This window comes from Carlito syrichta, unplaced genomic scaffold (assembly GCF_000164805.1).
Source record: "Carlito syrichta isolate Samal-C Ts95f unplaced genomic scaffold, Tarsius_syrichta-2.0.1 Scaffold316215, whole genome shotgun sequence".
NCBI classification, from domain to species: Eukaryota; Metazoa; Chordata; class Mammalia; order Primates; family Tarsiidae; genus Carlito; species Carlito syrichta.
In genome coordinates, this window is record NW_007260311.1 from 966,952 (window position 1) to 981,825 (window position 14,874).

General features: G+C 45.2%; 1 protein-coding gene across 1 annotated transcript in view; it reads left to right on the top strand.

Annotated features, from left to right (window-relative positions):
• The window catches only part of CNDP1 (carnosine dipeptidase 1), a 60,500-nt gene that overhangs the window by 41,469 nt on the left and 4,157 nt on the right, over positions 1-14,874 (top strand). The window contains exons 7-10 of the mRNA XM_008073938.2: positions 1,503-1,587; positions 4,778-4,938; positions 6,941-7,105; positions 8,497-8,638. Coding sequence (XP_008072129.1) covers positions 1,503-1,587; positions 4,778-4,938; positions 6,941-7,105; positions 8,497-8,638 — 553 coding nt within the window. The remainder of the gene's footprint in view (positions 1-1,502; positions 1,588-4,777; positions 4,939-6,940; positions 7,106-8,496; positions 8,639-14,874) is intronic.

A 14,874-nucleotide genomic window follows, 5' to 3' on the forward strand; every position in this document is an offset into this window, starting at 1 on the left:
CCCAAAGGCATGGGATTACAGGCTGAGCCACTGAGCCCGGCTCCTCGTGGTATTTTAAAGATGGTACACAGTAGGAAAAGACCAGCAGGACAGGAAAAACGGGAAGGAATGAGCTGAAGTGACAGTATTTTATTTTATTTTATTTTATTTTATTTTATTTTATTTTATTTCATACCAGCCTGGGCAACTTGGTGAGACCTCGTCTCTACAATAAATCAAAAAATTAGCTAGGCGTCGTGGCACATGCCTGTAGTTCCAGCTACTTGGAAGGCTGAGGTAGAAGGATCACCTGAGCCTAGCAGGTCGAGGATGCGATGACCGTGATCATGCCACTGCACTCCTGCCTGGGCAACAGTGTGAGACTCCAACTCAAAAATAAAAATAAAAAAACCAACCTATTAGAAACTGGTACCTACCTGTAATCCCAGGACATTGGGAGGCCAGTGTGGGAGGATTGCTTAAGGCCAAGAGTTTGAGATCAGCCTAGCAAGACTTTGTCTCTACAAAAAAAATTTTTAAATTAGTCAGGCACAGTGACTCATGCCTGTAATCCCAGCACTTTGGTTGGCTAAGGTAAGAGGATCTCTTGAGCCCAGGAGTTCAAGACCAGTCTGGGGAACATATCAAGACCTCGTCTCTACCAAAAAAAAAGTAAAAAAAATTAGCTGGGCATGATGGGCCATGCCTGTAGTCCTAGATACTTGGGAGGTTGAGGTGGATGAGTCACCTAAGCTTAGGAGGTCAAGGCTGTGGTGGCCATGAGCGTACCACTGCACTCCATCCTGGGCAGCAGAGTGAGACTCTGACTCAAAAATAAATAAAATAAAGAGAAGAAAGTTTCTCAGAAACCAAGGGAGGAGGATTTTTCCAGAAAGAGGGATGATCAGGAGTATAGGATGAAACCAGGAGGAAGACAACTGTGTGGAGATCAGTCATTTGGCCAAGGAGGGCTGGGCAATATTGGCAGAACTGTGTTAGTGGAAGAATTGGCATGGTGGCTCAAGCCTGTAATCCCAGCACTTTGCGAGACCGAGGTGAGAGGATTGCCTGAGCCCATGGGTTCAAGAACAACCTGGGCAACTTGGCGCGACCTCATCTCTACAATAAATCAAAAAATTAACCGGGCGTGGTAACCTATGCCTGTAGTTCCAGCTATTTGGAAGGCTGAGACAGAAGGAACGCCTGAGCCCAGCAGGTCGAAGCTGCAGTGGCCGTGAGTGTGCCACGGTACTCCAGCCTGGGCGACGGAGTGAGACACCAACTTAAAAACAAAAAAAAAAGAATTGGGGAATGAAGTCAGTTCCAGAGGATTCGGAGAACAGTGGGAATGAAGAGAGCGACTGAGAGTCCATGTCATGTGACTGAGAAACACCAGAAAATGGAGTCAGTCTGGATGTCGCCCACCTGAGCACAGAGGGACACATCTGGGCTGTCTTTCACCGTGAGACATTCTTTTGCTGAAGGAACCAAGGCAGTGAGTACGGCTCTTCTCTTTATTACAGGTGAAATGCAGAGATCAAGATTTCCACTCAGGAACCTTTGGTGGCATCCTTAATGAACCCATGGCTGATCTGGTTGCTCTTCTCGGTAATGCCTTGTTTTATTTCACTTTTTTCTTTGAGTCAGGGGTCTTACTCTGTAGCCCAGGCAGTGGCATGGATCGTAGCTCACCACAGCCTCAACCTCCTGGGCTCAGGCGATTCTTCCCCCTCAGCCTCTTGAATAGCTGGGACTACAGGCACATGCCGTCATGCATGACTAATTTTTTGATGTTTTTCAGAGATGAGGGCTTGCTATATTGCCCAGGCTGGTCTTGAACCCCTGGCCTCAAGCAATTCTCCTACCTCAGCCTCCCGAAGTGCTGGGATTACAGGCGGGAGCCACCACACCCCGCCTTATTTCACTTTTTCAGCATCAAGGGATCTACTAAAACACAATTCTGTTTGACTCTGTCTCTCATTCTTTGGTTTCTGAGCCAACTCTGCATAAGGGTATGGTAGAAGTAAACCATATTCTTAGATTTTCTTCCCCTTGGCTGATTGTTCCCTAGGATTATAAGTCAGTTCATGTTATTTTTTTTTTCATGGACTTCTCCCAGTAACCCCTTTTTCTTTTATTGGATATTGTAACATATCTGGCCATGCTCAAGGACAAGAGGGCAGAGATTCAAAGGATACAAGACTGTCAGGCACGGTGGCTCACACCTGTAATCCCAGCATTACAGGGAGGCCAAGGAAGGAGGATTGCTTGAGCCCAGGAGTTTGAGACCAGCCTGGGCAACATAGCAAGATCTCACCTCTAAAAAAAAATCAAACAAATTAGCTGGGTGTGATGGTCCGTGCCTATAGTCCCAGCTACTGGGGGGCTGAGGCAGAAGGATCACCTGAGTCAGGAGATCCAAGCTGCAGTGAGCTGTGATTGTGCCACTACAGTTCAGCTTGAGCGGCAGAGTGAGACCCCAACTCAAAAAATTTAAGTAAAATAAAAATAAAAGACCAAGAGCCACCCTGACTCCGTCTCTGCTGCTCCTAGGACACAGACTAGTGTAGGATGCATGGTATTCTCAAGCCAGTTGAACTTAAAATTCAACTTTGGTAGACCTGGCATGACTTTTTTGACTGAAGACAAATCAACAAAGGGATGACCAAAGGGGAAAGGAACTAAGTGACATACTGATGAGTCCCTTTACCCACTTTCTTTTTTTGAGTTGGAGTCTCACTCCGTTGCCCAGACTGGAGTGCAGTGGCACACTGCCGGTCACTGCTGCCTCGACCTGCTGGACTCAGGTGATCCTTCTTGAACCTGCTGGGCTCAGGCTACCACGCCCAGCTAATTTTTTTTTTTTGAGCTGGAGTCTCACTCTGTCGCTCAGACTGGAGTGCAGTGGCCGCTCCCGGCTACCGCAGCCTCGACCTGCTGGGCTCCGGCGATCCTTCTGTCTCAGCCTTCCAAGTAGCTGAAATTACAGGTGTGCACTACTATGTCCGTCTAATTTTTGATTTATTGTAGAGATGAGGTCTCGCCAAGTTGCCCAGACGGGTTTCGAACCCACTGGCTCAGGTAATCCACTCACCTCAGCCTCCGAAAACGCTGGGATTACAGGCTGAGCCACTGAGCCCGGCTTTTTTTTTTTTTTTAATTTTAGAGACGAGGTCTCACCGTGTTGCCCAGGCTGGTCTCAAACCTGTGGCTCAGGCAATCCTCTCACCTTGGCCTCCCTAAGTACTAGGATTATAGGCGTGAGCCATGGCACAGCCTCACCCACTTTCCTGAGACCCTCTTGTGTTATGCTAGACGAGCCTTTGGCAGGCCAGCCTGCGCACACAGAGGTCATGTCTGCAGCATGCAGGTTCTGGGCGGAAGTGACCAAGTGTGCTCTTGCTTTTCCTTAGACCAGTTGCATGACTTGGGGAGAGTACTTAAGTTCTTTTGTCCTTGGCTTTCTCTTATCTGTAAAAGGGACATTTACCCAGTATTGCTTTGGGAATCCAGTAAGATGATGCATGTAGAACACTTGCCATGGTGGCTGGAACATGGTGTTCTGCCTCCTGCCTGAGGAAGAAGCTCTTTTCCTTTTTTTTCTGAGTGGGAGTCTCACTGTGTCACCCAGGCTGGAGTGCAGTGGTACGTTCACGGCCACCACAGCCTCAACTTCCTGGGCTCAGGTGATCCTTCTGTCTCAGCCTTCCAAGTAGATGGAACTACAGGCGCACACCACCACGCCCAGCTGATTTTTTTTTTTTTTCTGAGTTGGAGTCTCACTCTGTCGCCCAGGCTGGAGTGCAGTGGCATGCTCACGGCCATACCAGTGTTGACCTTCTAGGCTCTGGTGATCCTTCCGCTTCAGCCTTCCAAGCAGCTGGAACTATAGGCACGCACTACCACGCCTGGCTAATTTTTGGTTTTTTATTGTAGAGATGGGGTCTGGCCAAGTTGTCCAGGCTGGTCTCGAACCCGCAGGCTCAATTCACTTGCCTTGACCTCCTAAAGTGCTGAGATTACAGGCTGAGCCACCAGGCCTGACCGCCTTTATTATTTTTTTAAGTCAGAGTCTCACTCTACTACCCAGGCTGGAGTGCAGGGCATGATCACAGTCACTGCAGCCCCAACCTGCTGGGCTCAGGCCATCCTTCTACCTCAGTCTTCCAAGTAGCCAGGACTACAGGCATGTGCAACCTACAGGTGCGCACTACTATGCCTGGCTAATTTTTGATTTATTGTAGAGACGAGGTCTCACTATGTTGCTCAGGCTAGTCTCGAACCCCTGAGCTCAGGCAATCCTCTCGCCTCCACTTCCCAAAGCGTTGGAATTACAGGCCTAAGCCGCCACTCCAGGCTTTGTATTATCTTTTTTTTTTTGAAAGCAGGATTTATTGAGAGGAGAGAAAAGCTCCCACAGTGGGAGGGGACCCGAGGGGGTTGCCCTATGTATTATCTTTTAACTCAGCATAAGATAAAACTAAATGAACCTTGTTTATGATACAAAAGGCATAGTTGGGAACTTGAATGTGGTGCAGGTGAGTCATTCTGACCTCACCCACTGCAGCCCAGGATTTTCCAGCCCTAACTTTGCCAAGGTGAACGCTAATGAAGGTCTGAAGCTGGCTGAGTCGGTCTGGAGACCAGCTCCTTCCTCTGATTGTCACCTCTTGGATGGAGTTGCTGCCAATGGGGTCATGGGGGCCGGGGCATCATAAGGTTGTTGAACCCAGAAGAGTCACCCCATGGCCACCCTTGTCATTCCTACCTGGCTTAGTTTCCTTTGTGTGTTTTGTAGGTAGCCTGGTAGACTCATCTGGTCATATTCTGATCCCCGGAATCTATGACCAGGTGGCTCCTCTTACAGAAGAAGAAATACATATGTACAAAGCCATTGATCTGGACCTAGAAGAATACCGGAATAGCAGCCAAGTGGAGAAATTCCTGTTTGACACGAAGGTATGGCCACAAATGGATGGGTAATCTGAAAGACCAATGATGGCAACAGATGATCTTTTCCCAATGTCTAATTTACTGTGTGGTGCTAACCTGTGCTTTTCAGAACCCAAAGCAGAGGTTAATTCCTAGGCGGATTTTGACTTTTTTTTTTTGAGTTAGAGTCTCACTCTGTCACCCAGGCTGGAGGGCAGTGGCACACTCCCACCCACTACAGCCTCGACCTGCCAGCCTCTGGCGAGCCTTCCTACTCAGCCTTCCAAGCAGCTGAAACTACAGGCACGGACAGGCACGCGCTACCATGCCCGGCTGTTTTTGATTTATTGTAGAGACGAGGTCTCGCCAAGTTCCCCGGGCAGGTCTCAAACCCGCGGACTCAGGCAATCCTCTCGCCTTGGCCTCCCAAAGTGCTGGGATTACAGGCTGAGCCACCGAGCCCGGCCTGGATTTTGACTTTCATGGCCACTTTCCTGTGGTCCCGATCAACTGGTCTTTTTTCTGGGGTCCGATCGGCTTGTCTTCAGGCACCTACCCACAAGCCATTATCCATTTCACAACTGTGCTTTGCCAAAGCAGTTGACTTTACATTGATCTCACACCAGCCTTCAGCCAGTGAGCTGGGCTTCTTACCTATTCAAAGACTGAATTAATCTGAGATTATTCCAGCTCTGTGACCTCTCATGGGTCATTTTCCCAGATGAAGCCAAAAGCCTTAAGGCTAATCTGTAAATTAATACATTGTTGCCTCAGTGTTCTAAGTAAACACAAAGCCAAAACACATCTTCATGGCAAATTTAGATTTGTTTTCTCTTTTCTCCTCCTCCTCTTCTTCCTTCTTGGTAACGTGGGTATGACAGGGGTTTGGTAACTGTAGCTGGTTCCTGGGGTGGGGGCTATCGAGAGAAGGAAAACCGCACTGACAAAAAGTGGTAGCGTTTATTATTTTGAAGCATATCTCTTCCCTCAGACTAGCTCTATGATGGCCATAAGGAAAAGAAAGCTGAGGCCAGGCGTGGTGGCTCACACCTATAATCCCAGCACTTTGGGAGGTGGAGGCGAGACAGTTGCCTGAGTCTAGGGGTTCGAGACCAGCCTGAGCAACTTGGTGAGACTTCATCTCTATAATAAATAAATACAAATTAGCCGGGCATGGTGGTGCACACCTGTGGTTCCAGCACTTGGAAGGCTGAGGTGGAAGGATTGCCTGAGCCCAGCAGGTCGAGGCTGTGGTGGCCGTGAGGGTACCACTGCACTCCAGCCTGGGCAACAGAGTGAAACTCTGACTAAAAAAAAAAGTAAAAACTGACTGGGTAAGGTCGCTCATACCTGGAATCACAGCACTTTGGGAGGCTGAGGTAGAAGGGTTGCTTGAGTCCAGTTCAAGACCAGCCTGGGCAACATTGTGAGACCCTATCTCTCTACAACAAAATTTTTAGCTGGTCGTGGTGGTACACGTCTGTAGTCCCAGCTACTTGAGAGGCTGAGGTGGGAGAAATGTCTGAGTCCAGGAGGCGGAGGCTGTAGTAAGCCATGATTGTGCCACTGCCCTCCAGCCAGGGTGACAGAGTGAGGCCCCCAAACTCAAAAAATTAAAAAAGAAAAAGAAAACTGGTTCACGCATCTGAAGAGTTCTTCGAAGTCTTTGCAAATAATAAAATAATACAATTAGTACACAGTTATCATTACAACAATTGGGGATAGAAATTGATAATTACACCCAACTTTCTGAAAGGGTCCCTTTGCCATCTGTTAACTGCAAATGACAGCACTTGGGCAAAGGGGACCCTCGTCAGTGGGGAGCAGCTTGGGTAGGTAGAGGCATCTGAAGACAGTGAGAAGGTTCATGTGCTGAGGGAAAAGTACACCTTGTATCATCAGTCCAGCATATCCATGTCAGGTGATAATAAAGTTGTCAGGAATGATGTCTCGGATAGATAGAGTTTGGCAATACACAAATTCAACTGAGCCAATTAAACAGTTTTTGGATAACTTTGTTTTAATTTAGGAGGAAATTCTAATGCACCTCTGGAGGTACCCGTCTCTTTCAATTCATGGGATTGAGGGTGCGTTTGATGACCCTGGAGCGAAAACAGTCATCCCTGGCCGAGTTATAGGAAAATTTTCAATCCGTCTAGTCCCCCACATGAATCTGTCTGTGGTGGAAAAACAGGTAACAAATGTTCATTGTCATTCTACCTGGAAACACCATTTTAAAATACCACATGTCACAGTTTAGTGAGCAATCCACTTGTTACCTTTGAAGTGTCATTTTTTCCAATGCAAAAAGGACTAGAACAAATGTCAAGAAACCAACATAATTTTTGTTCAGTAAAAATCTCTTTCTTTAATTACATGCAATTACAGTAGTCAGATAAATAACCACTTGGAGCTGGAGCGATAGGAAATGTTTAAAAATTACCAAGCTATAAAAGTGAGATGGGTCTTACATATAGATGGAGTAGAGAACTGCCCATGCTTGGATGGAGCCAGAACATCTCAGGCCCCAAGCACAAGTTCTCTCAGCATGTCTGAAATCAACACTCTGGAAGCAGCCATTTTCATGAAAATGTTATCCAGAAGGAGTTATATATCTAAATTACCAACCAATCACCAATTTACCTCAAGTTAGTTTAACAGAGATTTTTGGATAAATGACAAAGAAATACTTCATATCAATGGTCAGTTCCTCCTGATTCCATTACCCTCTTCTGCTGTCTTGTTGGTACTAATTACATTTTAAACTAGTCTCCCTCCTCTTCCCTCCCTCCTTTTTCTCCCTCCCTCCTTCCTTCCCTCTAAAATTAGTTTAATGGTAAGATTCCCTGCCTCCCTTCTTTGTCCCCCTTCCTTCTTTCCTTCCCTCCCTACTTTTTGGTTGTATAGTCCCTCTTACAAGGGTAAGACTTTCTCATATTCCACAGAGGCAAGATCATGTTCATGTTCACAGCACATCTGCAGCACCTAGAACAGTGCCTGGCACATGACAGGTGTTCCATAAAGTCTTGTTGAAGGAATAAACGGGAGAAATATTCGAGTGTAGCGTTTTTCCCAGCAGAAATGGGGAGAGAATGATGCTGAAAAATGAGTCTTCTCTACAGTTTAGCTTGGAATTGCTCCCACTTCTTGGAAATTTCCCAAATGCCTAACATTCCCAGAATATTCACTAGAGCACTGATAAGTCCGAAAAGAGGGCTATTCAAATGGAGACATCCTCTTTGTATTGTTTCCTAATTTTAAACAAACCTTACTTAAACACCTCTGTGTGTCAGACACTGTGGTAAAAAGAGGGCGTGGCCAGGGTTGGGGATTGTAAGGGGGCAGCTGGAGGGGAAAGGGAGTGAATGTTTCTCCCTGTGGGGACTGGGGGGCAGAGCTTCCTGCTCAAAGCCCTGAAGAAGGAGCTCACTGTATGTCATATCCTCTGGCAGAGCAAAGGTAAAATCACCCCACTCAGATTTGCCAGGTTGGGATTTCAACCAGTTGCTTGATGAAAGATGATATCGACTGTATGAGAAAAATAACTTGAAATTCTCTCTCATTCTTGAAAATGTCATTTTTTAGGTAACGCAGCATCTCCAAGATGTCTTCTCCAAAAGAAATAGTTCCAACCAGATGGCTGTTTCCATGACACTAGGACTGCGCCCATGGATTGCAAATATTAACGATAATCAGTATCTTGCAGCAAAAAGAGCCATTGAAACAGGTGGGAACTGGGGACATTTTGATTAGACAGTTTGTAGTGGTACTGAGGGATGGTGCCTGTGGATGGTGGGTGACACAGGCACTTTTTTTTTTTTTTTTTGAGTTGGAGTCTCATTCCGTGTAAATGGCACGCTCACGGCACCGCAGTCTTGACCTGCTGGGCTCGGGCGATCCTTCTGCCTTAGCCTTCCAAGTAGCTGAAACTACAGGCGCTTGCGCCACCACGCCCGGCTAATTTTTTGATTTATTGTAGAGACAAGGTCTCACCAAGTTGCCCAGGCTGGTTTCGAACCCCAGGACTCAGGCAATCCTCTCGCCTCTGCCTCCCAAAGTGCTGGGGTTACAAACACAGACACCTTTAAAACTTAATTACTGCCGGGCCTATAATCCCAGCACTTTGGGAAGTGGAGGTAAGAGATTTGTCTGAGCCCAGGGGTTTGAGACCAGCCTGGGTAACATGGTAATCCTCCCAACAGCCTTCCCTATACTACAGAGGAAGAAATGAAGGTTTAAAAAGGTGAAGTGATTTGTCAAAGGGCATTCAGCTAAGAAGTGCCAAAGCCAGTGTTCAGATTTAAGCCTGGAGACCTGAATTTTGGAAAAAATAGTGGATTGGAAAACCTTCAAATCCTCTTAATGCAAAACTCATGGAAATGTTTAGGGGTCCAGCTCCTTTTGCCAGGTTGTGAGATCTCCTGAAGGAGAGAGGGATAGGCGAAAGCCGGACACAATATTCCCGGACACCTGCTTCCTGAACAGATGACATCCTTTATTAGTTAACAGAAAGCTTTTTATAGCATTTGTAAAAGGGGCAAGACAAAGAAAATTCCTTCACGTACATATGTTTTAAAAGTTACCACCATCTAGCGGTCTTTAGAAGAAACGAATAAGCCAAAAACACTATCTACTTTCAGTTAATGAGTCTTGAGATAAGTGTAAAAGGAGTTTCACTTAAACTAAACATAATGCATACAAGGTTTACTTTGACTTTGGTTCCACATCACTAGTCTAATTAAAAAAGCCTTAAAATCACTAGTACAAAACTATAGATTGTACCTAGTGATAGTAGGAACATGAAGCCCATTAACTTGACCAAACAACAGTGGCTAGCATTTAAAGAATAACTATGAAAGTCACTTACTGTGAAAATACGTACACTAATCTTTACTCTGGATAAACATATAAAGTGAATGAAACATAATGAAATAAAACTAACACAACTAAAATTATTATGGTTGCATAATTGCCAATGAGCTTTTAAGTTTAGGATAATGGTGATTTGGCTGTTTTCCCTTATGCTTGGCAACCTCCTGGAAAACATCTTTGTCTTAAGATAGGCGGTGGAGCAATTATTATTATCTTTGAGGCACCAGCTTTATCATTGTGTGAACTTAAACTTATGAACTTAAAACAATCTTCAAAGTAGCTATAAAACACTAAACTATAGCACTAAGACTTAATTAATGACACAAAGTAAAAACCTTGTTAAACATAACCAAAGCCTAATAATTTTTGTCAACCCTCATACATATGTATATTGATTATATAAACTTGTATGATATTACATATAACAATTATGATTAATACATGGATAAAACAATTATCATGTCTAGAATAGCACTGCCAGCAACTTTCTTCAAAAGAGTCCCAAATTACAGTCCTTGAAGTGCTTCAAGAAAGTTCCCAGGTGCACGGTTCTTCGTGTAGCAGTTCTTCTCTTTTTGGGCTTTTACGACCTTCAAAGCTTTTGTAATCGCCTTTCTTGTCCAGGTGTCTTTGTTACTTTTCTCTTATCCTGCAGTGTTTATTTCTAAAGAAAACTCAAAAGAAGCTTTTAATGACATTTCCCAGGCCCTCAAGATTGCTTTCTGTATTTAGTTAATTATCATAAAAGTATCTAATTAGTATATTATGAATTCAGTGAAAACCCACTCTATAAACGTTTACTTAAAATTTAACTATAGAATTAAGTAAAAACTTTAATGATTAATCTTTATCCTAAGTCTGTGAAGACAGTGTTGTAAATCACCTACATAACTCCTAGATAAGTGTTAGAACTTATAATGAGCTCATAATGAACTTACCATAAACTTGTGCTTCTAAAAAACCTTATGTCTGACCACTAAGCTGCATAATTCTAAATCAAATAAGGAGTGAATATACTTATATCATTTTTTACTCAAGCAATATCTAGTAACTTATAACCAAGTGAAAGAAAGCATTCTTGATTTGCTTCAGAGTTTAACCCTTGCATATATTAGAAAAGGCCAAGCGACATAGTGGGAAAATGGGAAAATGAACCATGATATTCTCAGGTTAGGTGTGAGTACTTCGCATAAACATGCCATTTTCTTCTTCCACGACTGCACAGAATTTCTTCAGCCGTATCAAACAGCAAAGGTGGAAGACAGAAGGGCCTCAGCTTCCCAGGCTCGCCCTGTGGCCCGGGGTCTTCGGCCCACCGGGACCCTGTCAATCATGTGGACCTCCAAGGCTGGCTCCCCATAGAAATGTTGGCTGACATAAAAATATGCCTTAAAACACAGATTAACTCGTCTGAAAGTAAGGAAAGTTCAGGCTGGGTGCAGTGGCTCATGCCTGTAATCCCAACACTTAAGGAGACTGAGGAGAGAGGATTACTTGAGACCAGCCTGGACAACATAGTGAGACCTCATCTTGACAAAAATAAAAAAAGTAGCTGAGTGCTATAGCATGTGTCTGTAATCCCAGCTACTTGGAAGGCTAAGACAGAAGGATCACCTGAACCCAGGAGGTTGAGGCTGTGGTGAGCCATGACTGTGCTACTGCACTCTAGCTTGGGCAAGAGTGAGATCCTGACTCAAAAACAAACAAACAAACAAAAAACAAGAAAGTAAGGGAAATCCTTTGGGTTTAAGAAGAAGAAGCTAAAATCAAGTGGCATGTACAAGCAGACACTGGGCTACCCTATGGGGGTCTACCTTTCTTTTTTTTTTGAGTTGGAGTCTCCAGTCAGTGGCTCCTGGCCACTGTTGGGCTTGACCTGTTGGGCTCTGGCGATCCTTCTGCCTCAGCCTTCCAGTAGCTGGAACTATAGGCGTGCACTACCATGCCCGGCTAATTTTTTGATTTATTGTAGAGATGAGGTCTCGCCAAGTTGCCCAGGTGGGTCTCAAACCCGCGGGCTCAGGCAATCCACTCACCTCAGCCTCCCAAAGTGTGGGATTACAGGCTGGCTAGCCTTTCTTGATCACAAAGAGACTGGGGCTTTAATGGTGGCCTTGGGTAAACATAAAGCAGGAAGTTGAAAATGAGACCCAGTACATAAAGACAGAGTACACCTCAAGAGCCATGCTACCCTGTGTGTGTGGGCACATGTGTGTGCATTTGCCTATGTGCATGCACTTGTTTTGTGTGTGTGTGTGTGTGTGTGTGTGTGTGTGTGTGTGTGTGTGTGTGTATGACCATCTTTATCTGGGCTTTGGATGGACGCTAAGTGTTCCCTGAGAATGTGTGACCAGGCAAGCATCCTCACATGGGTTCTTGTCTCTCATCTCTACCTTGTGTGTAGTCCAGTTCTCCCAGTCCTGTGGCTGCCTGGCCGATGCAAACACCACACAACCCTGGAGGACACAGTTCTGAGTCGGGCCACTGGAGATTTCCGCAGAAGGAGCCTCCTAAGGATAAGCTTACTGCATAAGATTACAAAACACAGGAGAAACCCCATTCCAGCCTACCTGACCCTAAAACTATTGTGGTGTTTTCACAGTGCCACATTGCTCCTCCAGAATGCAGCAGAGCTTTCTCTGGAATTTCCTTGGTGGTGCCTATTTTAATTCTGCGCACTTCAGTGTTCTGAGCAGAATTATGTGCTGGGTTGACCTTGTGCATGGGTGCTGGCAAGAGATCATGGAGAAGGAATATCCAATCTCTTTGACATCTGCAACAGGGGGGGAACCCTGCCAACAGTAGCAAAGTGGGGGCTCCCCCAAAGTGGTGAGTTCTGCCGGGACCGGTGGCTCAAGCCTGTAACACCAGCACTTTGGGAGGTGGAGATGACAGGATTGCCTGAGCTCAGGGGTTCGCGATCAGCCTGAGCAACATAATGAGACCTCATTTCTACAATAAATAAAAAAATTAGTCGGGCGTGGTGGCACGTGCCTGTAGTTCCAGCTACTTGGAAGACTGAGGTGAAAGGATCGCTTGAACCCAGCAGGTTGAGGCTGCGGCGGCCATGAGCATGCCACTGCACTCCAGGCTGGGCAGCAGAGTGAAACTCAAATTCAAAAAAATAAAAAATAAAATTGGGGAGTGAAGACAAGAGGAAAGCTGGGCGCAGTGGCTCATGCCTCCTAATCGTAGCACTTTAGGAGGCTGAGGCTGGAGGATTGCTTGAGCCCAGGAGTTTGACAGCAGCCTGGGCAACATAGCAAGGTTTCGTCTCTACAAAAAATAAAAAATTAGCTGGGTATGGTGGCGTGTGTTTGTATTTCCAGCTACTCAGGAGGCTGAGGCAGGAGGATCACCTGAGCCAGGAATGTTGAGCCATGACTGTGCCACTGTGCTGCAGCTTGGGCAACAGAGTGATACCCCAACTCAAAAAAAAAAAAGAAAGGAAGGAAGGAAGGAAGGAAGGAAGGAAGGAAAAGAAAAGAAAGAAAGAAAAAAGGAAAGTGGAAGAGTTAGGAAGGTAAACACTGCAGTTGAGGAGAGCTATGTTTGGAATGTCAAGATTAGCAACAAAGAGGTAGTCTGAAATACTCGGCAGGAATGCAGGGATACTTTTTGGTCTTTTGTGTGCTAAACCACATCTGCTAACAAGGCGCATCTCACTTTCCATCACATTCACACTTTGCTTTGTGAATGAGGAGGTGGTCTGTTCTGTTTGGTTTCTTTGTTTTATTTTTTTATTCCCCTCCATCACTTGCAGCTTGTTCTCTAAGCAAGGTTTGAGCTCATTTCTTTCTAGAACCTAGGATAACAGTTAAAACTGTTATGGGGTACTTTGACAACTGGGACAAACATTTCATAATATTTAATTCATGAAGAAGCCACAAAAGAAGCTGGGCATTGTGGGTCACGCCTATAATCCCAGCACTTTGGGAGGCAGAAGCGAGAGGATTGCCTGAGTCCAGGGCTTTGAGACCTGTTGGGCAACTTGGTGAGAACTAGTTTCTACAATAAACCAGTAACTTAGCTGGGTGTGGTGGCGCATGCCTGTGGCTCCAGCTACTTGGAAGGCTGAGGCAGAGGGATCACCTGAGCCCAGGAGGTTGAGGCTGCAGTAGCCGTGAGCGTGCCACTGCACTCCATCCTGGGCGAGAGAGTAAGACTCCAACTTAAAAATAAAAATAAAAAAAAAAGAGGCAACTCCCTCGGGTCCCCTTCCACTGTGGAAGTTTTTCTGTCCTTTCAATAAGTCATGCTTCCAAAAAACAGCAAAAAAAGAAACCACAAAAGAAGGCCAAAATTTACAACTTTTTCCAATCACAAGAAAACATCATCAGACAAACCCCAAAGAGGAACATCTTTTTTTTTTTTTTTTTGAGATGGAGTCTTACTCTGTTGTCTGGGCTGGAGTACAGTGGCATACTCATGGCCACCGCAGCCTTGACCGGCTGGGTTCAGGCGATCCTTCCGCCTCAGTCTTCCAAATAGATGGAACTACAGGCATGTGCCACCACGCCCGGCTAATTTTTTTGACTTATTGTAGAGACAAGGTCTGGCCAAGTTGCCCAGGCTGGTCTCAAACCCGTGGGCTCAGGCTTGCCTCAGCCTCCCAAAGTGCTGAGATTATAGGCTTGAGCCACTATGCCTGGCCAAGAGGGACATCTTACAAAAAACTGACTGATATTCTTCAAGATGGTCGAGGTCATGAAAGACAAGGAAATGCTGAGAAACTGTTACAGAATACAAAAAAAAAGAAGGAAAAACAATAATAAGAATGCAGTGTGGGATTCTAGATTGGATCCTGGAATAGAAAAAGGGAAGGATTAGTGAAATTCAAATAAAGTCTGAAGTGTAGTTGGTAACACTATACTGATGTTAATTTCCTCTTCTTGGTCATTGTACAACAGTTATGTAAGACCTTAATACCAGGGAAAGTAGAATAAAGGGTATATGGGAACTCTCTCTACGAAATTCTAAAGTTTTCTAAAATTAGTTCAAAATAAAAATTGTATTTAAAATATATTTTAAGTAGGTATTTTTTTTTTTTGAGTTGGAGTCTCACTCTGTCGCCCAGACTGGAGTGCAGTG